Source organism: Puccinia triticina, chromosome 8A (assembly GCF_026914185.1).
Source record: "Puccinia triticina chromosome 8A, complete sequence".
NCBI classification, from domain to species: domain Eukaryota; kingdom Fungi; phylum Basidiomycota; class Pucciniomycetes; order Pucciniales; family Pucciniaceae; genus Puccinia; species Puccinia triticina.
In genome coordinates, this window is record NC_070565.1 from 6,543,432 (window position 1) to 6,565,772 (window position 22,341).

Genomic DNA, 22,341 nt, shown 5'->3' on the forward strand with positions numbered 1-22,341 from the left:
CACTTACATACATACAGTGTACACATGCAGGCACTCATGCAGGTGCTAGCTGCATGTGATAGCTGCATGCACTAAGCTGCATGCGCTAGTGGATCTTCGTTGCATGACAACAGCAGGTGACCTGGTTACAGCATGACTACACTAACATACAGTCCTGACCAATCACACCTCCTGATTCAGCCTGCATGTCATAACCCATAATCACCTGTACAGTTCTGACCAATCATATACACCCATTCAACATATGTACTAGCCAAAAACCCTCATGTACCTAGCTAAAATCTCTCATGTGGAGCTCCTCTGGAGCTAAAATCCCTCACTGTTGTCTATAAAAGGAGGCTCTCCTCTCCTGTTGTAATTTCCCCCCCAGCAGACTACCTGCACTCAGTTTCCCCTATAACAAAGTACACAACTGCTCACTCCACAAATATATCAGTCACTCTATATTTTGGTTTTACACACATTACAAACCACTTACACACGAAATAACAACTCTACACAACACTCACATTACATAACACAAACCTCTGAGGGGTCCTCTTTGACCAACTATCATCTGGTTGAAGTCCAGACTCCTCACTCATAACACATTTTAGCCACTTCATCGCACCCACTTTATAACAACAGTTATCTTTTGATAACACTCCACTATCACTACATTAAACCTGCCAATCTGAGATTGGTGGGCTTGTTTTAGTGTCTAGTGAACCAGGAAAGGCAGAGGTTTCCTCATACATCCCTTTCCGCACTCAGCAAAAGGTTCTCAGGAACACTTTTGAGCTTTACAACGGTCTGGAACTCTCTGGAGAGTGCCACACTTTCTTCCCTGGTGTTAGTAAAGCTTAATTGGATTATTACGCTGCGGTTTATTCCCACATATGACGCTGGGCCCTGCCAAACGGGGCCTAACATTCCTCCACCTGGGCAGTGTGGGCAACCCTAACACCCCTCCCAAAGCATGATAAGCGCCCCCACAGCTTCTGATAACTTAACACAGCGCCAGATCTCGCAATCGAGGGTGCACGCTCCCGACATGGGTTCCATAAGAAATGCTTATTTAGGTGAAATATGTAGATGTGCGAAGAATGAAACAAATATGCTGATTTGATTTGCAGCCAATGAACAACAAAAAAAAATCCAGCAAAAAAGGGTATTAATCATGTCGCAGTGTAAACTTTCTCAGGAATCCAGGAAAACAATTGGTTTCAGTCGATCGAGCGGATCACGTGCCTCCTTGGGGTTTGGAGTGTCCCTGAGAGTATTTGCAAACTTATTCATCATCGGTCCAAAATAGCGAAGCTGATCAGGAGATTCTTGATAACGAGCCATTTTTTGACCGACTAATGTGGGTGTCATAGGCTGATCAGCGATCTCCTGGATATCCGACAAGTAAATCATTGGGACAGGGTCGTCGAGATTCCAGTAAGAGACTAGTTCTTGCATGGACTGGCCATGCTGGAAATAGACTGATTTGATTACACCAGAGAAAAACATGATTAGGCTATCAAGGTTCTGGAACTGTTGAGCCTCCACCTCCTTGGGCCATTTTGAAGTTGGAATCGTCGCCTGCTCCATAACACTCAAGCCGAGGTGATATCGGCCCAAGAATCGGACCATACTGTGTAAAACTTTCAAGGACAAGATCTTCATGATCGGCGGCGATGTGATGCTGATCTCCCCGGATGGCTTGCTGACATCGTCGATCTGTTCCGCCAGGAACCCCAGCAAATGTTTCATCTCTCCTTGATACCCGCCGCTATTCACAGTGGCCTGCAAGTTGGTTAATGATGTGAGATACAAGAATTGCACTGGTGCTTCTTTCCAATTCTTGGGACTGAACACCGACCCATCGAAGCGACGATCGACCGCAGACATCTGGTTGGTTAGATGTAACCGCTCTAGCCACTGCCACCCAGTATAACCGAGGTCTGATACCAAAACGAAAAAAAAGAAAACCAAGGTGCTTCGAGTTAGGTTCCATTGGGATTCTTGTTGGCACATTCCAAATTACCGTTTGATGAGAAGTGACTGATGAACGTGAACTCACATTTGAAGAGCCCCTGGAGCTCTGCAGTGAAAGGGCTTTCTAGAAGGGCTTTCTTGAAGTCCGTGATCAAATAGACATTAGGGACGTCGATATCATCTCTCAGCCCTGGAAACCTGTGCGCGAGGTAGTTGAATATGATTTCAACTCCTTGTCGACTGTCCAATAGATCTACGAGCCACTTGCGAGAAGCGATGTTGTGCCTTTCAAGGATGATAAGAAAGTTGACGAGGGCGTCATTCAAATGGTCAAGTGCCATTTGCTTGCGGGGAGCGTCCAATTCTTGTTGTTGGGGTCGGAAATGTGTGCATTTTGATTTCCGTAAGATTTCCATGACCTCTTTCGTTTTCTTCAAGAAATCTGAGGCTGCCAGGTCACCATCCTCAGCGTTTACAAGACCAATCCCCGCCGATTCTGCGAGGTCAGGTGGCTGTTTGGCATTCTTTCGAGCTTTCTCCATAAGATTTGCGACGCCCTTCCCGAGTTTAAAGATCGCGTCCTTAAGATCTTTTGCAACTTCTACCGTAAACCCCATGGATTCAAGCGCTGCAGGTATTTGTAAAGGATTCAACACGTCGCTTTGCAGGGCACTTAAAAACAGTGCAGCTGATGCAGCAATAAAAAAAGAAGGCCAGGTTAGCTGGATTGGATATGACACAGTGTTGGATTCTCCAATATTATTATAATTTCAGTAGAGCCACATGTTTGTGAATTCGATCTGGAAATTGATTGGATTGAATCTTCCTTACTTGCTTCTGGCCTTTCGAGATTGTGACTTTGACCTCCATCGGAGCCAGCGCGTTTGCCGCATATGGCTAATATGTGGTCAATTTCTATCAGTTTGTATCTTCTACAATCTAACGTGGTTTAAAATCGCGAGAGACTCACCACGACCCAATTCTTCAACAGAACTAAATCTTTGTTGGCACATCTCCCCTGAGGAAGGCAAAATTTTATGAGGTGAGTCAACAAGAAGCTTGCAGTTAGCTGCTGATGTTCTTGGTCAAGGGAAAAGGATCAGAGACTCTTCTGGCTACTTACACTTTACGCTCTCTGCGTACTCATGAATGTCAGTAGGATATTTCTCCAGGATTCCTCCAAGCGTTGGAAGACATAAACATCGAGCAATGATTAACCCGAAAAGAACTAAGATTAATGAGTTGAAAGAGGCGGAAAGCGTCGAATTTAACGCAGCACGCATGCTGTTGGTCGAATCAAGGGTCCAAGTCCAAAGGTTTAATGGTGTTTGGAAAAGGAGACACCGGGGGTGGCTGGGTGCGTTTTATCCACCAGGAAAGATTGAGTAGACGCTCGAATTCTCGAGTCTCGAACCCTAAGAACATCAGCCCCCAGGATTTCCTGACATACTTTTCTACCTCCTTGACACACTTTGTAACCTCCTTGACACTCTTCCCAACCTTGACACTCTTTCCAACCTCCTTGTATCACCCCCGTTCTGATGATTTGTATTTTTAACCCTCTTTCTCTTCACCCCCGTTCTGATGATTTGTATCTTGAAGTTGAGCCCACAACCAACTGGCATCTTCGTATAAAGCTTGCAAAATGTGATGTTCAACACAAAAGTGGAATTCAACAACAGGTGGCACGATCTGTGTCCTTCCTGGGCTTCTGCAGGGGGGGGGGGGGGATTGCAGGCTCAATTAACCAAGGCCCTCTGCAATTGGGATGCCATCCCGCAGGGACCCTTCGAATATTGCGCCTCCCTCCGGTCGATGCAATACGCAAAACCAGTGTTTGACCACTCCGAGTGTAGAGGGGTGGAACTTAATTTAGCCCTGCCGTAGGGTGTCTGCCTGAGACGGTTTCGCGGAGGACTAGTACATAATTTTTATAGGCGGGGGGGCCTGGAACAGCCCATACAGCTCAGCAGCAAGTCCCACTACAGCCGGCAGGCCCAACAGCCTCGGCAGCTGACAAAAATTGAAACACGTGAGGGGTCAGCTTGAGTACGCTCGGTATCAGTCATCAATCTCAGTGAAGAAAGAAAGGAGCAATCGCGTTTAGGACTTGACCGTGGGTCAGGAAGGGGTCCGGCTTCACTTGTCTGTTCGGTATTTTGCCGCGACGACGGGTCAACGTCGGTGATGGGCCAGGTAGGTGCAACAGTCTACCCAGCCGCCGCCCTTCGGCCGAAATGAGCAAGCCGGCGGAGACTGATGTCACTCTTCGTGGGGCGACAGAGCATGCGGCGAGCTCAAAGCCTATCTTCGGTCATCGGCTGGGTTTAAGCCGTCTTGAGATGAGTTTCTTGAGCCTGCCAGGACCTGAGCGGGACCGGGCGAAGAGGCCGGTGGGCAGAAGGGAGGCGGATGGGCGCAGCTTTCTGCTGGGCGAGTTGGAGTAGGGTTTTTGGGTGGTCGGGCGTGGTTGCTGGAGGTAAGCCTGCTACTGTCGTGGGCAGGGCGTATAAATAATGCCTCGACCGGACATCTCGTCTTGAGTCTTTGTCCTGCTGCTCCCTGAGGCTGTAGTGTCTGCCCGTCGGCGCTGTGCTGGGCTTGTTCTGGTTTGCTTCGGTTCTGCAACTTAGAAACAGCTCGCCCGAGCATCGGATCGGATCTTCTCATCAAACAGCACATAACCGACTGATCGGCATCATCATCCAAACAGCAGACTATGGGAGTCGATATGGATTGCTCGCGGTGTCGACGGAGCTTTCAGCCTCATCCTTTCTTTCTCGCTACCCGGCCTCTTATGTCAATGGCCGATGGTTGCCTTGCCTCTAACTTAGCACAAGTCCCTTCCTTCCGAGGAAGCGCGAAGCGCCTCCGCGAAGGAGGGACTTGAATATAATAGGGGGTTTCAAACATGGTGCAGGTACTGTTTCAGGAAACCCCAATTCACAAAATCAGGGCACCTGCAACACACCTGACAGCTCTGTTTATAAAGCTTAGGGCAAAAACCCGTCAAAAATAAGGGTTTTGGGCCCTAGCACTATAACTGTGCTGATATAAACACTGGTAATTTAAATTACCAAACTTGTTACGTGGCAAATATGGCCACTACAAGGGTTTTAACACTCTGTAACAGAGGAAGATTTAATTATGTAATTAATAATTATGGTGTTGAAAGTTGGTTTGCATAATTTTATGCATGCATAAATCATAAAATCATAAAATCTTTTTTGCAGGGGATATGACTGTCTGATTATGTAATACAAAATTTCCTCACCAAAATATTTTTATGATTTTATGATTTATGCATGCATAAAAATAGGGGGTTACTAAACGTACCCGGGTATTTCCGCGTTTGTACCCGGTTTTTGCGTACCCCCTTTTCCGTGTGCGTACCCGGTTTTTTTCTATTCATTTCTACGCGACGCAAATAGGCTTAAAATTCGTCTAAAATCCTGAAAAGAATTATTATGCATTCAAAATTCCAAAAAAGCAACTTTAATTGATTTAACTGATTTTTTGCATACCCCCTTTTCCCAAGTGTGTACTAAGGGAATATCTTTTTTGTTACATGTAACAGGGTTCCAAAAAATTGAGGGAACATTTAAACATGCATTTGAAGCTTCCTTTAAAATTTTTGAGACAAAAAAATAGGTACGTGGCGGGTACGTGGTGTGCTTAGTAGAAAAATGACTGCTACATGTATAAATTTTTTGTTACACATTTAAAGAGTCTAAAAATTTCAGAAATGTTTCTATTGTGTATATTCTGTGCGCCATTAAATTTATAGCAATGGGGTAAACGCCAAACATGAGATATAGTGGGGCCGGGCAGCCTGAATAGGAACAATCTGGCTAATTGAATATTGTTTTTGATAAATTTCCCAGAAGTCTAAGGACTTAAGAGATTATATAATGATGCATATTCTCTGCGCTCTGAAACTTTTGGAAATATTGCTACCTCAGAACATGAAAAATAAGGGGTGTGTGGTAGTCATATTGCCTTACTGCGCACCCCTTATATCTGATGTTCTGAGGTACCAATATTGCCAAAAGTTTCAGAGCGCAGAGAATATGCATCAATATATAACCTCTTAAGTCCTTAGACTTCTGGGAAATTTATCAAAAACAATATTCAATTAGCCAGATTGTTCCTATTCAGGCTGCCCGGCCCCACCATATCTCATGTTTGGCGTTTACCCCATTGCTATAAATTTAATTGCGCACAGAATATACACAATAGAAACATTTCTGAAATTTTTAGACTCTTTAAATGTGTAACAAAAAATTTATACAGTAGCAGTCATTTTTCTACTAAGCACACCACGTACCCGCCACGTACCTATTTTTTTGTCTCAAAAATTTTAAAGGAAGCTTCAAATGCATGTTTAAATGTTCCCTCAATTTTTTGGAACCCTGTTACATGTAACAAAAAAGATATTCCCTTAGTACACACTTGGGAAAAGGGGGTATGCAAAAAATCAATTAAATCAATTAAAGTTGCTTTTTTGGAATTTTGAATGCATCATAATTCTTTTCAGGATTTTAGATGAATTTTAAGCCTATTTGCGTCGCGTAGAAATGAGTAGAAAAAAACCGGGTACGTACGCGGAAAAGGGGGTACGCAAAAACCGGGTACAGACACGGAAAAACCGGGTACGTTTATTAACCCCCTAAAAATATGCAAACCAACTTTGAACACAATAAATATGTAATTATTAATTACAGGGAATTAATTTGGCGTAAAAGTAGGTGGTAAGCACTTAAACTGATTGGCTGCTTGACAGAGGCGGTGGTCTTACGGCAACTACTTATAAGGATAAAGCTTTAAATATGCTAATAAGGGATTTTTGATGATTTAAAGGGTTTAATCCAGTGGATTTTACGTGCTGGGGATGGTTTATAAGGAAAAGTGGCTACAAATGTAGCAGAGGAGAATATTCACGGCAAACTTACAGTTTATAGGCGGTGAATGGTCTGGGGGATCTTTTCCTGAGGGCCAAATAGGCCTCTATTTATGGAGGGGACTTCAGTGGGCGTAAACACTGAGTCCTTTTCTCCCTATGGGAGTATCCAGGGCTGTAGCCGTGAAAAGGGCTTGGCTGTGGGTATTTTAATTGTATTAAAATAGACTAATTTCCCTGACTCTGTCACATGACATGTTTATAACCAATTGTCATGTGAAAGAGCTTCAGTAGAAGTCTACATAATACTTTCACGGGGTATTTTTACACAAGTAATATTACTCATTATTGTACAACAGTTTATTTTTATGTACTTTAATTGTTTTACTAATTTCTTTGTATGTAATACTATTTTTGGGCGCTTTCTGTGGCCAATTCTTATTTATACAATTAGTACATGAAGGAATAGGAATAAGGGGGTACTTTAAGTGGGTGACCCCCCTTAATTTATGATGAGGAATCTGATTCTGCAATAATAATTTAATAATTATTATTATTTACTGAGTTATTGCAGTCTTTTGGATACTTGATGTATCTCTAAGGCTGACACTCGCCCTCTCTAAAAAGGTTAAATTCTGAGATAATTTAATCTTTGTGTTTAGAGTTCTTGAATCTTCTTAGATATTTATCCGCATCTTTAATGTCTTTTTCTGGTAGCCATTCATCTTCATGAATTGGGTTCCTGTATCTTACAAGATATAATTTATCTTTCTCTCCTCTGATCTTCTTGTCTTTCAAGATCTTATGAATTTTCTTCTCCTCTGACTCTTCAAGTGGAGGTACTTCTGCTTCAGGTATTTCCTTGCGTAAAGGGAATAATTCAGCATCTGATTCATTATAATGTTTGAGTAAGCTTACTGGGAATGTAGGATGCTTCTTTTCTAATTCTCCATATAGTTCCACTTCTACTGCATTTGGTCCATGTAATTCCTTGACTACAAATGGGCCAACAAATGCATTCCTAATCTTCTTAGGTCCTTTAATATTAGTAAAGTTTGTAGTTGATATTAATACTAAATCTCCTATTTTGAAGCTGGGTACTTTGTGCTTTTTGTCCCATTTCTCTTTGCTGTATTCAAATGCATTATCCATGCTTTGTTGGGTGTGTTTTCTGGCTTTGTCCAGCATGTTCTTGAAGCTTGCTGCTGTGGGATGTACTTCTACCAAGTCCTTTTTCAGGCTGTCTTGTGGTAGTCTGGGGTTCCATCCTTTCTCTAGAATAGCTGGTGTTTTTACTGTTGATGCATGGATTGATGTTCTGTAGGCTAGTTCTAGGACTGGTAATAGTGTAACCCAGTCATGAGTAAATCCATCAGAGTCTTTGAATTCTAATTCATAGGCACAGAATCTCCTTAGCATGTCTTCCAAGGTTTGAATCATTCTCTCTGCTAGTCCATCTGCTTGTGGATGGTAGGCTGTTGAGAAAGAGAGTTTAGTGCCAAATAGGCGGTACAGTCCTCTCCATAGATCTGATGTAAACTTGGGATCTCTGTCACTGATGATATTTTTGAATAGTCCTGTCCATTAAATCACTTGCTGCCAAATCATTATAGCTGTGTCCATAGCTGTATCATCTTTGTGACATGGTAAGAATATAGGTGTTTTACTAAATCTGTCTACAATAACTAGACATGCATTAAGGGTGTTCAAAGCTGAAACCATAAATTTTTCAATGCATAAAATCATAAAATTATAAAACTTTCAAGTGATGATTTCATATGTACCATTCTAGAAATGTTGCTCTAATTTGAGTGCTTGGGTGCAACATATTTTTTTCAGCTTAGAATTTTATGATTTTATGGTGTTATGATTTTATGCAAGTCAACTTTGAACACCCTAATTATAGTTTTTCTTTCCTCCGGGTGGTAATCCTGTGACCCAGTCCATGTTAACTGTTTCCCATGGTCTAGTGGGTTCTTCTATTTTTATCATGTGCCCAAAACTTTTGCCTGTTGCTTTATTTGCTCTCTGGCATCTCTCACATGTGGTGCAGTATGTCTCTACATCTTGTTGCCATGTTGGCCACCATGCTAGGTTTCTTACTCTGTCTTCTGTTCTGTCTGAATATAGATGGCCAGATGATGTACTGTCATGGCATTCATGTAGTAATGTATTGATCAATACTCTGTCCATTACTGTTAGTACACATGTGTGTTTGGATCTGTGGTAGATGATTCCGTCAAATAGGTGAAATCTGCCTTCTTGGTATGATTTCTTCCATGCTGTATCTAGTGCTGCAATCAGGTCATCATCCTTTGAATCCGTTTTGGATAAGATTTGTACTAACAATGTACAGTTCTTGTCTTGTTTGTAACTATTTCTGATTTCTTCAAAGAATTCATCCTCTAGTTCAGTAATGCTAATTCCCATAATTGGTAATTCTTCTGGGTCTTCAGGTGCCCAGGCTGGATTATCTGGTGTATTTGGTAAGGACCACCTAGAGATTCCATCTGCATTTTTATGCAATCTCCCTTCTTTGTGGATTATTGTCATGTTGCCTCTGTATACTCGAATGGATATCTGCCATCTAAGCATGTGTCTGTTAGAGGTTTTCATGTTAATGAGTGATTTTAGTGCAATACAGTCTGTGATTACATCAAACACACTTCCATCTAGATAATAGTGGAGTTTCTCTAGTGCCCAAACTAAACACAGGCACTCTAGTTGACTTGCTCCATAGCGTGCTTCAGTTTTCTTGAGTTGTCTGGATATGAAACAAATGGGACCTTCTACAGGTTTATCATTGATGATTTGTAATTGATGGAGGGCTGCTCCTAGTCCTTCCATTGAGGCATCCACATATAACACAAAAGGTTTCTTGAAATCTGGCATTAATAGTAGAGGTGCTCTAGTCAGGTGTTCTCTTATCTTATTAAATGCCATGTGTCTTTCTGTGGTCATTTCAAAGGCAGTATCATTAGAAGCTATCTCATACAAGCTTCTGGCCATAGCTGCATAGCCTTCTAGGTGTTGTCTGTAGTAGCTGGCAAATCCAAGAAAGCTTTGCATTTCTTTCTTGTTTGTTGGTGCTGGCTTCTGTAACACTGCTGCTACTTTATTCTGATCTATGCATAATGCTAGTCCTGAAACTACATGTCCTAGTGCTTTAATTTCTGCAAATCCAAATGCACATTTCTTTAATGAAATTTTCATGTTGACATTAATTATTTTTGTTAGAACTAGTTCTATTCTACTCATATGGTCTCCCCATGTTTCAGAGCATATAATTATGTCATCTATGTATATAATTAGCCATCCTAGTCCAAGTTCTTCCCAGAAGATGGTGTTCATCATTCTTTGGAAATGTGATGGGGCATTTTTAATTCCAAAAGGCATTCTGAGGTATTCATAAACACCTTTGTGTGTTATAATTCTCAGATATTTTCTTGCACGTTCTGTTACTACATTCTGATGAAATCCTTTTAAAGCATCCATACTTGTAATGTATTTTGCTTTGGCTAAATTTTTCAGTGTCTCTTGTATCCTTGGTATAGGATATCTGTCTGGTACTGTGTAGGTGTTCAGTGCACGGAAATCTCCTACCATGCGTGATTTACCATTATGGTAGGTTATAATTACTGGTGTGGTTATTTCCACTTCTTCATTATGCCCTACTTTTCTGAGTACATTGAGTCTTATTAGTTCATCCAGGTGTTTGGCAAGCTCTTCTCTTGCTCTGGGACTTGCTGGATAAGCTGTAAGCTGGTCTCCTCAGTAAAGGTGGGTAGGGGCGCTCAATGTTTAATGTAATGTCCACTTCATGGCCTATGACTGCCCCTAGTGGTTCTTTATCTGATGCAAAAGCATTTCTATACTGTGGTAGACGGAAAAGTGGAAATATAAAAAGTTTTTTCTATGCCACATAATTACTCATACTAGGCCTCAAGATACCATCAAATGGACCCCAGAAAGGGATTCTACGGCCAATTTTACCCCTAGTCACAACTGGAAGCGTCACTGGAGCCCCTCTGGATTGGAACCTACACGCCCTTGGACAATGGACACCCATCACACGTTCAACATACCCAGTCACCAGCCTGTCACAAGCCTCAAGTCAAGGATCACAGCATTATGCTTATACAAATCACAGGATACAAACATACATCTCCCCATCAGACTACAGTCATTACATATTATCAAGTACTCTTCTATTTCCATATTATGATGTCATCACACACTGACTCTGCAGCCTCAGAATTCATTTATGCACCCCCTGCATCCACCTGTCAACTCATGCAGTCTACTGTCACTTTACGCAGCCTTCATGCGGCCCTACTGCATTCTTATGACATCATTTATGTACCCCTGACACATTATGACATCATTTGTATCTACTCTCACCAGCTAAAATCCCTCACCCTGTTGTCTAGATTAGCTGAAACCCTAACCCACAAGCCCTCTGGGGCTCCACTTTTGTCTATATAAGGAGCTCTCTCCTCCCCAGTTGTCAGCTCCTCAGCTCAGTACTCCCCAGTTATTTACATACCACCTTCACACTTACCATCACATCTATACCTCATCACAACCCTCATATTTGCAAATAACTACTGAACTCACTCTCAACTCTCACATACCTGTCATCAAACAACTTCATCTGGAACTAGACCAGACCTATCACTTGATTAAAACTTGCCAAGCATAGCTTGGTGGGTCTTGTTGACTGATAGCATAGAAGGGCAGAGTTTGCACCTCCATCATCCCCTTCTCCATTCAGCAAAAGGTTCTCTGGAACACTTTTGAGTCTTACAATACTTATACAGCATGTTGCGTAACTGTAATAGTTGTTCTACACTCAGTTTATCATTAAATTTGGCTTCTGTTAGTTGTTCTCTTCCAAATCTCTCTTTTTCTTCATCCTGTAGTTCTACTTGTTCTACAGGTAAAGGCTCTTTGGATTTAAATAGGAATTTATTCTTTTTATTGTCATTCCCAATAGTAAAGTATCTTTCTCTGCTATTGGTTATGTCAAAGCCATAGATATTTAAGTAGTCATTTCCTAATATGAAGTGTTTACTTACTGCATCTTCTATCACGATAAATTCCACTGTCATTCTGACTGATCCTGTTGGATGAGGGATTATTATTGGGCATTCAAATACTCCTATTGGCTTCATAGTACTGCTGGCACTGTTTATTCTTACTTTCCCTAGTGGTAAAAGGATATCTTTGTAGTCTGGGCATAATTTTCTCAAGTATGTCTCAGGTACTACTGAGCAATATGCTCCACTGTCAAGTAACATTTCTGCTTCTCTACCATTAAACAGTATATGTGTAATGTTGGTTTTACCAGCTGTGTAGCCTTTCCCTCTTGTAGGTTTAGTTTTCATCAGTCTGGCTTCCTGGATATTTCCTATAGGCTGCCCTGGATGCCATGCTTGTGGTAAATTGTGCTCTGTTTCAGCTTCAGCCATTTCTATATCTATGTTGATCATATTACAAGATCCTGATGATACTGAAGACCCATCATCATGTGTTTCCTCTGAGTCTGATTGAGTCTTTTCTTCAAGTGTTTCTTCTGCCTCTATTTCAACATTGTTAATATTTTTCTTTGGTTGAGGGCAGTTTGGTGAAGTATGTCCCATTTTACCACAGTTGTAGCATTTCTTATCTTTCTGATAACTCTGGTCTTTTGAAGAGGATGGTTTTTTCTCCTCTGTTTTCTCAGTTTTATCTCCCTGATATTTGGGTTTATATCTTCTGCCAATGCGTGTACATGTAGTTATGTCTTCTAAAGTGTTAACAATATCTTCAGTACTTGCATTGTAGGGTAGTCTACTTTTAATGGCGTGCTCTAGATCTCCTCCACATTTTTTGAGGATTCTTAGGTGGACTTCATTGTCTGTTAAATTGGGCCAAATGGCTTTCAATCTATCCTTCTGAGAGATGACCCATTTAAGTGGATTGTCCTTTTCAATATCAAAGGTGCTCTCATCAAATTTATTCTCAATTTTGAAGCGCCATGCCGGGCTTCCCCATTTACTATTGATTTGGTTTTTCCACCATTCCCAAGATTGTTTGCCATGGGTTGAGCGTAAGTCTGTGAACCAGCGCTTGGCGCAACCTTTGAAGAGGCTGTTGAGTCTTCCAGTAATTGAGGAATCACTAAGCTCAAAATCTTCTTGGTACAAATCAATTGTTTTGATGAAGTCCAAGTGATCATATTCTCCTTCACCTCCAAATGATGGCCAATCTTTAATTATGGGTACATCTTTAGAGTTATCCCTCATAGTTTGGATACTTGGATTATATGATTGTTCTTTGAAAAATGGTGTTGGTGGTACTGTGTACTCCTTTCTCAAGGGTGTTACCTCCTCTGCCATTCTTCTGAAGGGATTGCTGGATTGATGTGGTGGTACATCTTTTATTCCTTGTTTGTATGGTGTCTGAACTTGGGGTTGCAATTGTGTATTGTTACCAATTTGTTGTGCTATGTTATCCATGCTGGCCATAAGTTTACTCTGCATTTCATCAAACTTATTGTTAATTTTGATGATTTCATCTGCCATGCTGTCACTGTTGTGTATAATAAGTTGTTCTAGTTTATCAACTTTATCCATTATCTCAAGTATGTTTTCATCTTGAGTTTCACGGTTTTCTGACTCATGCTCACTGTCTATTTTTAATTGGTCCAATTTACTGGTAATATCCAATCTGTTAATATCAGTGTGTATTGCATTTAATTTGGCAATTACTGTAGTTTCTTTAGCATTTGTCTGCATTTCTGTTGTAATTTTGTGTAATTTATTATTATAACTAGAGGCCAAGGCGGCTTCGCCGCTGCAGATACCTGGTCCCATTTCTCCAACTTCCTTGATCCCTCCTTCAAAATGTCACAATCAACCTTTCAGCATCACACCTCACTTATGTTCATTCCAATTCCCAAAGTACTGGTGGCAATATGTTTTCTGTCCTGTTGGCCAAGTTGTAGATCCAACCCAAATGATGTGTCTACCACTTCAAAATTGGCACAATTTATCTACAAAGCATTATTTTGACAAAAACATTCTGCAGATCTTCACATGTGGTGAAGTCCACATCAGGCAAGTAAACTTGGGTGTAGTCAAGTTTGATGATGAATGTAGCCCAGAATAGTAGATATATCCCATATTTTTGACATATTATCTCCCAGATTTTTACAATACCATGCACCAGAAACTTTGTTTGTATTCCACCCCTGAAAGAAAATTCATGAACAGGGTAAATTAGACTGCAAATTTGATTTTTTTTCTGCAGTTTGTTTTTGTATTGGAAAAAATATACATCTAGGTTAATTTGTGCGGAAGAGTGTACAATGCATAATTTTAGATAGAACTAGAGGCCAAGGCGGCTTTGCCGCTGCAAACTTCAAAGTTTTCTCCACCCACTTCACCCCCTTGGCTCTCACCTTCTCCTAAATCTTCTGGGAGAATGTTGAGCCCCTATTAGAACTATTGACATGAAATTTGATGCAAACAAGAAAAATCATCCTGCACCTAAAATAATACAGCAACAACCAACCCAGAAAATCTTGCACATCAGCCTAAATTTACTGTGAGAGATGTTTGCCCACCAGTAAGTTATTACATGCTGAATTCATACTTTATCCTACCAGAACTTTAACTTACCCCTCTATCAATAGGATTAACCCCCAGGACACCTCACATTTTCATTCTGCAAATTTTCCTCTCATTTACTGTGGCTAGACCCCACACCAGAAGGACAGTCTACCAGTAACAGACCACTCATAGGAACTCCAGTTTTGGTGCACCCTTTGTTGATAACTTGACAATCAGATTGCCAACAAAAAAAGGGGGAAGACGCAAGGCCATATCCCACTTTGGCATATCAGTATTACCGCTTATCATTGGCCAACCGTTACAAGGAGCTTTAGGGACTTCTCCCAGAAATACTTTGTTTTGATACATCTGATTAACCTGTGTCCAGCAACCAGTAAGGGCCTTGATTCAAATCACAACTCTAATTGACCTTGCTTATTGCCTAGCTGTAGCAGCAGGTTACAATTCTACTTGGTATCTCCACCAAAATAACTTCATATGTACATTGCCCAAATTCTGTATTACTCCCCTTGTGAGAGTTTGCAACCTAAAGCTGGTGAGGTGTGTGAAACAGACAAGGTAAGGGACGCCAGGGAGGTCAGCATTGATTTTCTGGAGAGGGCAAGTAGGGGGAGGGCAAGGGCAAGGGCAAACAAAGAGAAGTCCTGAGGGGACCCCATTGACCCCGCTGAGGAAGAGAGGACTGTGTAGCTAACTCTCAGAGGTTTAGGTCCAACAAGCCGCATCCAGACAGACAACAGGAGTGTCAGATCGATAACCCTGGAGATGCGACTGAAGCGGAGGAGATTGCAAGCGAGGGGGTGCGGGGCTTTGGGAGCGGTCGCCGGGCGCGAGAGGCAGAGGCTTGTGCAAGACGATCTGATGAAGCGGAGGAGATTGCGAGCGAGGGGGTGCAGGGCTATAGGAGTGGTCGCCGGGCGCGAGAGGCGGAGGCTTGTGCGAGACAAGGATGCGCATGAGTAGGGAGAGACTGCGAGAAAGTCGTTGCGGGGGGCTTGGCGGGCCGGTTGGAACGGGGAAAGCTAAGCTGAGCGTTGGCGTCGAGGATCTCGGTGAACAATGCCCGGGTCGGGTCTTATGATGGTTTAATGGGTTGTTTGGCTGATGATTTCAATACAGAAAAAAGCAAAACAATGGTCAGCATGCTGTTCAATCTCGAGCGGGTTGAGGAACTTGCTGTGAGCAGGTGGAGGGGTTTTATGTGTGGGTTGCGCGGGCTGGGTTTTGGTGGTGAAGCAGGGGGGTGGAGGGGTGAGGGGGTCGAGTGCGTTTGAGGCGTTGTGGACAAGGGCGTGGATGAGGTGGGAAAAAAGTGGGTCCTGAGCAAGACAGAGGGGACCGGCGGGCAGCCAGGCTTTCAGCGTCCGGATTCTACTGTGTTGCTTGACATTTGTCCATTCCAGGGCGCCGTTCATTGCGAGGAGCAGGCATTACTGATCTCGACATCCTGGATCTACGGGCAAAACACCACAGGCTGTTTCATCAGCGGTTTGGGAGAGAGAGAGTGTGTGTGGGGGTGAGGATGAGGCTCACTTTGCAGTTGGCTTGTGCGCTGACGAGTGTTTTGGGAGACGGGGGTTTGAGGGGTGTGGGTGTGGTAGTGGGGGGCAGGATAGCGAGCCGGAGCAGGTCAACGGTGCGTCGGATTCAGCAAGAGGGCTGGAAATGGCTGTAGCAGCTGGATGACGTGTCTGGTGGCTTGACAACGGTCGGCGAGGGAACGGTTGGGAGGCGGTGACTTTGTTGGTATGTCAGATGAGGTGGGAGACAAGGGTCTCAGCAAAAACTCCAGTCTTGTTGACAACACCTAGCCGTGCAGGTCAGAGGTACCGTATGTGCGTGGCGGTGGCGTAGTGGTCAAGGCTAGGTGGATTTTGCAGTCCAGTGCGCTGGTGGAGTCTGTCAAGTGCCAGGTAGTTCAAGATTGCCTATCAAAGTAGGTTTGACTTCCTTGTTTGTGTCCCCCAGGCGTCCTCTGCCGCTGTACTTCCAGCGTGCGGTTTGTCCTCAACCCCCTCCGCTGTTGCACTTGCGCAGTTTGAGGGGCTCTACTCGGTGGCCCCCCTTTGCATAATGCCTTCAATGCGGCGCGCTGGGGGTCATCCTCTCACCATTTTTTAACCCTGCTAGACAGGGATGGATGGTGGGCCACGGTGAATCAGCTTGCTGATGTTAGGTGGCTGGGTGCAGATTATTGTTTTGTTATTGGTTTTCATAGTTTTTTTTTGTTGATTTTGGCATTTGTAGAGGGAAAACCCTCCATGTTTTTTTCTTCTGGAAGTTGTAGAGGGGAAACCCTTGTTTTTTTTTTTTGTGATTTTTGGAGATTTGTAGGGGAAACCCTTGAATTGTTGTTTTGTGATTCCAAGGCTTTAATAAACTTGGATTAGCGAGTGACAGCGGATGCTTTCCAGCCTGCTCTCAGTTGCGCGACCGCAGCCACAAGGCCACAGATTCCGGTGATCAGTTCGGAGCCATACAGACCTTTTGGCATGGACCTAGGTTAATAACGTAAAAGAAGATGAGCTGTAGAAAGTGAATTTGCACATGTGAGGGGAGGGGACGCACCAGTGGAGGGTGAGGGGCGTGTAAGCAAGGTTGACGATTAAGCCATTGATGAGAGCGGCCCTGCAGCCCTCCATCTCCTGGGGAGAAGCTGCGACGGCCGGACTGGGCTTGCGAGGGGTGTCGAAATCGGTACCAGCCTGGAGGGCCTGAAGTCGGCGCCGCTTGGGCTCCAGCAGCTTGAGTTCCTCCCTAAGGTGGAAGAAGTGCAGGAGCGTGTAGGCCGCCCAGGCCCGACAGGAGTACAATGCCGCCTTGTTGATCAGTTGGGGCAAGAGCGGCAGGACACCCTTGGAGGCCAGGAAGATAGATGTTCAAGCTGGGCAAAACAATTTTTTTCATCCCGATTGGTCTTGAAGCGGGGCTCTTCAGGAACTGAGAGGCCTAGCGGAGCACGACGCGAAAGTGACGAGAAAATCCTCTGAATTTCGAGAGGGAAAAAGGAACTGGGGAAACCCCTACAACATGAGAGAGGCCACTTTATATAGTGGCCTCAAGGATGAAACACGAGAAACAAACTACCCTGAATACAGGGGTGCAAACAGACACTACAGCCGTACAGGACAAGACCCCTGCGGCTGTAGCAAGATGGAAAGAAGGGAGGCGCTAGCCTAACTCCGGAGCTAGTCCGAACTAGGCGAGGGAGGCGGGTGCGCCTCCTGCGTCTCGCCTCCAGAACGGGTGGTAACGCGTCTGGTATCTGTAGCCCGGCTACAACATCCCCCCCTCTAAACGGGGGCCGTCCCGGACCCTGGTGGCGGCGGTCCTAGACGGAGCCGGAGCCTTCTTCCCGGCGGCTGAGCCGGGGGAGCTTCAGAGCGCGACTTGGGTGCCTCAGGTAACTCTGAGGGCTTTTTCTTAGTCTTGGCAATAGACTTGGTCTTTTTAATGAGATCCCGCGCCACTTTGGCATCGGCTCTCTTCTCGCGCTGCGCTATCGCAGGCGGGGTAGCCCACATGTCGTTCACCATGAGAGAACGCAGGGCTACAGGCTTTAAGCTATTCCCGTTGACGGGCCTAGGGTATTCGACCCCCTCGTGGTCCTCGACAATGTAGACATTGTTTTCTAGGACTGCTTTGACCATGAAAGGTCCAAACCACCGCGGCTGTCCCTTGGTGTGTTTTTCATTGCGAAGCTTCACAGCTTGCCCTTCTACGAGACTTTCTAAGTCTCGAGCGAAAGACGTTTTCGCGTCAAACGCTTCTTTATTCTTAAGCGCCCGCACAGCAGTGTTGCCGGAGGCGACCGTCCTGGTCTTATTCAGCTCTTCTATGCGCGACTTGAGTTCTTCCACCCCTGGAAGGGCTGGTTCCGCGGCTATCATACGCCGACGGTCCTGAGGCAACCTCGGCTTGACGCCGTAGAGGAGCTCGAAAGGGGAGAATCCACTGCTGTCACTCACATGAATTCGTGTGGAGAACAGGGCTGCCGGGAAAACATCCTCCCATTTCGAAGGGTCCCCGGATTTGTTCATGCGGAACAGAGCTGCTTCTAAGATTCCATTGAATCTCTCTGACTTTCCGTTTGTCTGCGGGTGGTAACCCGAGGTACGGACAGGTTTTGTCCCGGCGGCGGCCAGGAACTTTTGAAACCCTGCGGACAGATAGTTCGATCCGCGGTCGGTAAGGAACTCTCGAGGTGCTCCGAAAGGTGTAATCACCTCATCGAAGATGGCCTGAGCTATGGCCGCTGCTGAAGCTTCTTTCAGCGGGACCGCTACGGGCCACGACGTGCAGTGGTCGATGGCCGTTAAGATCCACTTGTAGTGGTGTTTGTGGCTCTCCGGCATCTGAATAAGGTCCGAAGACCACCGCTCGAACGGCAGAACAGCCGGCAGCGGCTTCTGGAGGCCGGTCTCTTGGGATGCATGCGGCCTTTCGTGAATTTGGCACGCTTCGCATGTACGAATGTAACTTTGAACATCGTCATATCTCTTCGGCCACCAACCCCGACCCCGAAGGATCTGCAGGGTGCAGTCTCTGCCGCGATGGCCGAGTTCGTCATGAACTGACCTCAGAAGATCGAACCGGTACGCAAACGCAATAAACGGAGACCGTTCCTGCAATCCCCGACGGCCCAGGTACATCAAGGTTTCGTCGTCAGGGTCGTACTCGAACAGCTCGATATTCTCCTTCGCCCGGATAATCAAGCGCTCCGGTATCCCGGTTGGTAAGTCTCTCCCTTCAATCAAATAAGGGATTATGAGAGGCCAGTCTGACTTATGAAGGCCTTCTGTCACTTCCTCTAGCAAAGCGAGGTCACTTCTACGCGAAAGGGCGTCGGGCACGACATTGTCGGCCCCTTTCTTATATCGGACGTCAATGTCCATTTCGGCAAATTCTTCGATCCAGCGCAAGAGGCGCTTCGTCGGGAGTAACTGCGTTTTTAAGTACGCCAACGAGGCATGGTCCGTGTAGACGACAGTAGTCTCTACGGCCCCATCCAGGTAAATATGCCATTTTCTCCACGCATGGATGATGGCTAATAACTCCCTTTCCTGAGCAGGGTAGTCAATCTGGGCTTTATTAAGCTTACTCGACTCGAATGCTACCGGGTGCAGCAGCAAGTCCTCGCCGTCTTGCAACAGCACTGCGCCTATGGCGAAATCCGACGCATCGGTTTCCATGACGAACCTTTTCAGGACGTCTGGAAGAAGGAGGATTGGTGCGCTGACCAGCGCCGTTTTCAACTGCTGGAAAGCCGCCTCCTGCTTCGGCAGCCATTGGACTGACTGCCGCTTGGTTACTCCACCGGCCGTGAGATCATGCAACGGACCGGCGATTTTGGCGAAGTTTTTCACGTAACGCCGGTAGAATCCACACAGACCTAGGAACGAACGAACATCGTAGACTGTTTGTGGTCTCGGCCAGTCTCTGACACAGCTCAACTTCTCCTCCATCGGGCGAATTGAATTAAACCCGATGATATGGCCGACGTATTGGATTTCACGAAGGCCGAAGGCGCACTTGGCGCCGCTACACTTCAGCTCTTCGCGCCGAAGCACCTCAAGAACCGATTCTACATGTCGCACATGCTCCTCTTCCGACGCGGAGTAAATCAGAATGTCATCCAGGTAGACCTGGACGAAAACGTCAATAAACACTCGGAGGATCTGCGTCATCATACGCTGGAACGTCGACGGGGCGTTAACCAGCCCAAAGGGCATCACCAACCACTCGAAGTGGCCATACTTCGTCCCGAACGCTGTTTTAGGGACGTCTGATTCCGCGATTTTCATCTGGTGGAAACCTTGCTGCAAATCGATCTTCGAGAAGAACCGAGCTCCCCGCAGAGCATCGAAACACTCCTGAATTATGGGCAACGGGTGCCTATCCTTCTTCGTAAGTGCGTTGACTTTGCGATAGTCTACACAAAGACGAACCTTCCCTGAAGTGGGATTCTTAACCATAACTATGGGCGAGGACCATGCAGACGTTGAAGGACGAATGAAGCCCGCCTCCTGCAACCCTGCCAACCGGTCTTTGAGGGTATCCAACAAAGCCGGGGATAACTGCCGCACCGGCTGATGGACCGCGGCCGCATCACCGGTATTTACTAAGTGCTCTATGGTCCTCGGCTTATCCGGGACCTTAGCAATGGGTCCGAAGACCTCTCCGAAGCGAGTTATTAATAACTGCAACGACTTTCGAAGCTCGGCATCCGGCCCGAACAAGGTAGGTAGACCCACTTGTTGCTCGTCTCGAGGGCCGGCGACTCCCTCCGATTCCATCAAACAGATGAAGGACTCCCGGGCACCTTCGTAAAACTCGTGGCGCCGGATCGATCTAGGTAAGAACGATTCTTCGTCATCAGTCATAACTGCTAGCTCGTGAGATAACAAACTACAGACTGAGGACGATGCTAAACAAAATTGGACGACATTACTGATTCCGTCCCTCAGGTGCCAGGTATTCGTGTCCCAATCAGTTGAAACGACGTTGGACGCAATCCAATCCCGGCCCAGAATAACGTCGTAGCTAGACAACGGCGCTACTCGACAAACAACTGCGAAATCTACTCCCGCCAAATTGAAACGAACGGTCGCCAATCGGTCATCCGATACCCGGTCTCCGAAGGCTCCGGTAACCTTGAAGGACTCGGGAGAACAAGAGATCAGCAGGCCTAAATTCGAAACAAAAGAATTCGATACATACGACGAGCCAGCGCCGGTATCGAGGAGGACCCTGGCCAAGCGGCCCTCAAAAGGGTGATGGAACTCTGCGCGAACTCCTCGGGGTTCATCAGGCGCGTATTCGATTGAATGGCAACCATCGATACACAAACAATCGCTCACAACATCGGCGGCGCATTCCTGCGGCTCCTTGCCGGTCTCACTTGGCTCATCCGATGTGGCTGTCCCCATGCCTGGGCGACTAGCACAAATCTCAGCTGACTTAATCTCACGGGGCTCTTGCACACAATGAGGCTCTGGTAAGTTCTTCTCAATAGAAATAGGATTGCTTTCAGGAGAAGAAAATACAACTAATGTCGGTGGGAGAGACGATTCCGCACCGACTAATCTTTTTTTTCTTTTTTCTTGGCCTGGTTGGCCACCTCCCAAGCTTTTTGGGAATCAGACTTGGGCTCCGGGCATTTCCTTGCGGGGTGGCCCGACTGCTTACAGTTGTGACAGACGTAATCTGTCTTCTTTCGGTTGGAGCCACCTTGCCCTTCGGCGCGGCGCTTACCAAAACCCGACCCTCCGGCAACCGGCGCAGCTTGCGCCTCCCGATAATGCGCGTCATTCGCGACCGCCTGCATGAAGACCGTATCCATCGAGACTGGATTCCCGAGGACGGTCTGCGTCGAAACGAACTCCGACACCTTCTTGCTGAGGCCGGGGTTAAGACGCTGGATGAACGCCGTCTGTTCATCATGGGCGAAGTTGATCGTCCTCGCCCGACTTTGCCAATCGCAGAACCGCTCGTAGAACAGTTGGACCGCTTCGTTAGGTTGTTGGCGCAACCTATTCAACTCCGCCGACACCATCGCCGGCGTGGACCCCAACGGGTTTAAGCGAAGGAGCCAGGCTCGGAACTGCTCCCAGGTCGCGGGTCGGGTTCCAGCTGCTAACGCTGCCTTCCAATCGCGGAAGGCCTTGCCACTGAGACGAAGACCGGCAACACGATGCCAAATGCCAGGGTGCGCCAAGCGGTCCCCCAAGAGCATCGCCACGGTATCAAGCCAATCCGGGGCGCTTTCGCCCGGAGCTCCTGTAAACTTCGGACAATCTTTGTCCGGCCAACCTTTCAACGCACGGGTCGGATCCTCCTCGTATTTCAGCTCGAGCAGCGGGA

The 22,341-nt window shown here is 45.7% G+C and overlaps 2 protein-coding genes across 2 annotated transcripts; both read right to left on the reverse strand.

Moving 5' to 3' along the window:
* Positions 1 to 1,179: 1,179 nt before the first annotated feature.
* Positions 1,180 to 3,245, reverse strand: PtA15_8A718 (uncharacterized protein; the record flags this gene model as incomplete). The annotated part of the gene is made up of 6 exons (XM_053172176.1): positions 1,180 to 1,928; positions 2,012 to 2,028; positions 2,161 to 2,650; positions 2,794 to 2,859; positions 2,933 to 2,980; positions 3,086 to 3,245. 6 exons carry the CDS (start codon positions 3,243 to 3,245, stop codon positions 1,180 to 1,182), a joined length of 1,530 nt encoding a protein of 509 aa, XP_053023366.1.
* An 11,938-nt stretch (positions 3,246 to 15,183) lies between these two features.
* On the reverse strand, positions 15,184 to 15,893 carry PtA15_8A719 (uncharacterized protein; the record flags this gene model as incomplete). The annotated part of the gene is made up of 2 exons (XM_053172177.1): positions 15,184 to 15,500; positions 15,611 to 15,893. The coding sequence occupies 2 exons, from the start codon at positions 15,891 to 15,893 to the stop codon at positions 15,184 to 15,186; spliced, it is 600 nt and encodes a 199-aa protein (XP_053023367.1).
* Between the last annotated feature and the right edge of the window lie 6,448 nt (positions 15,894 to 22,341).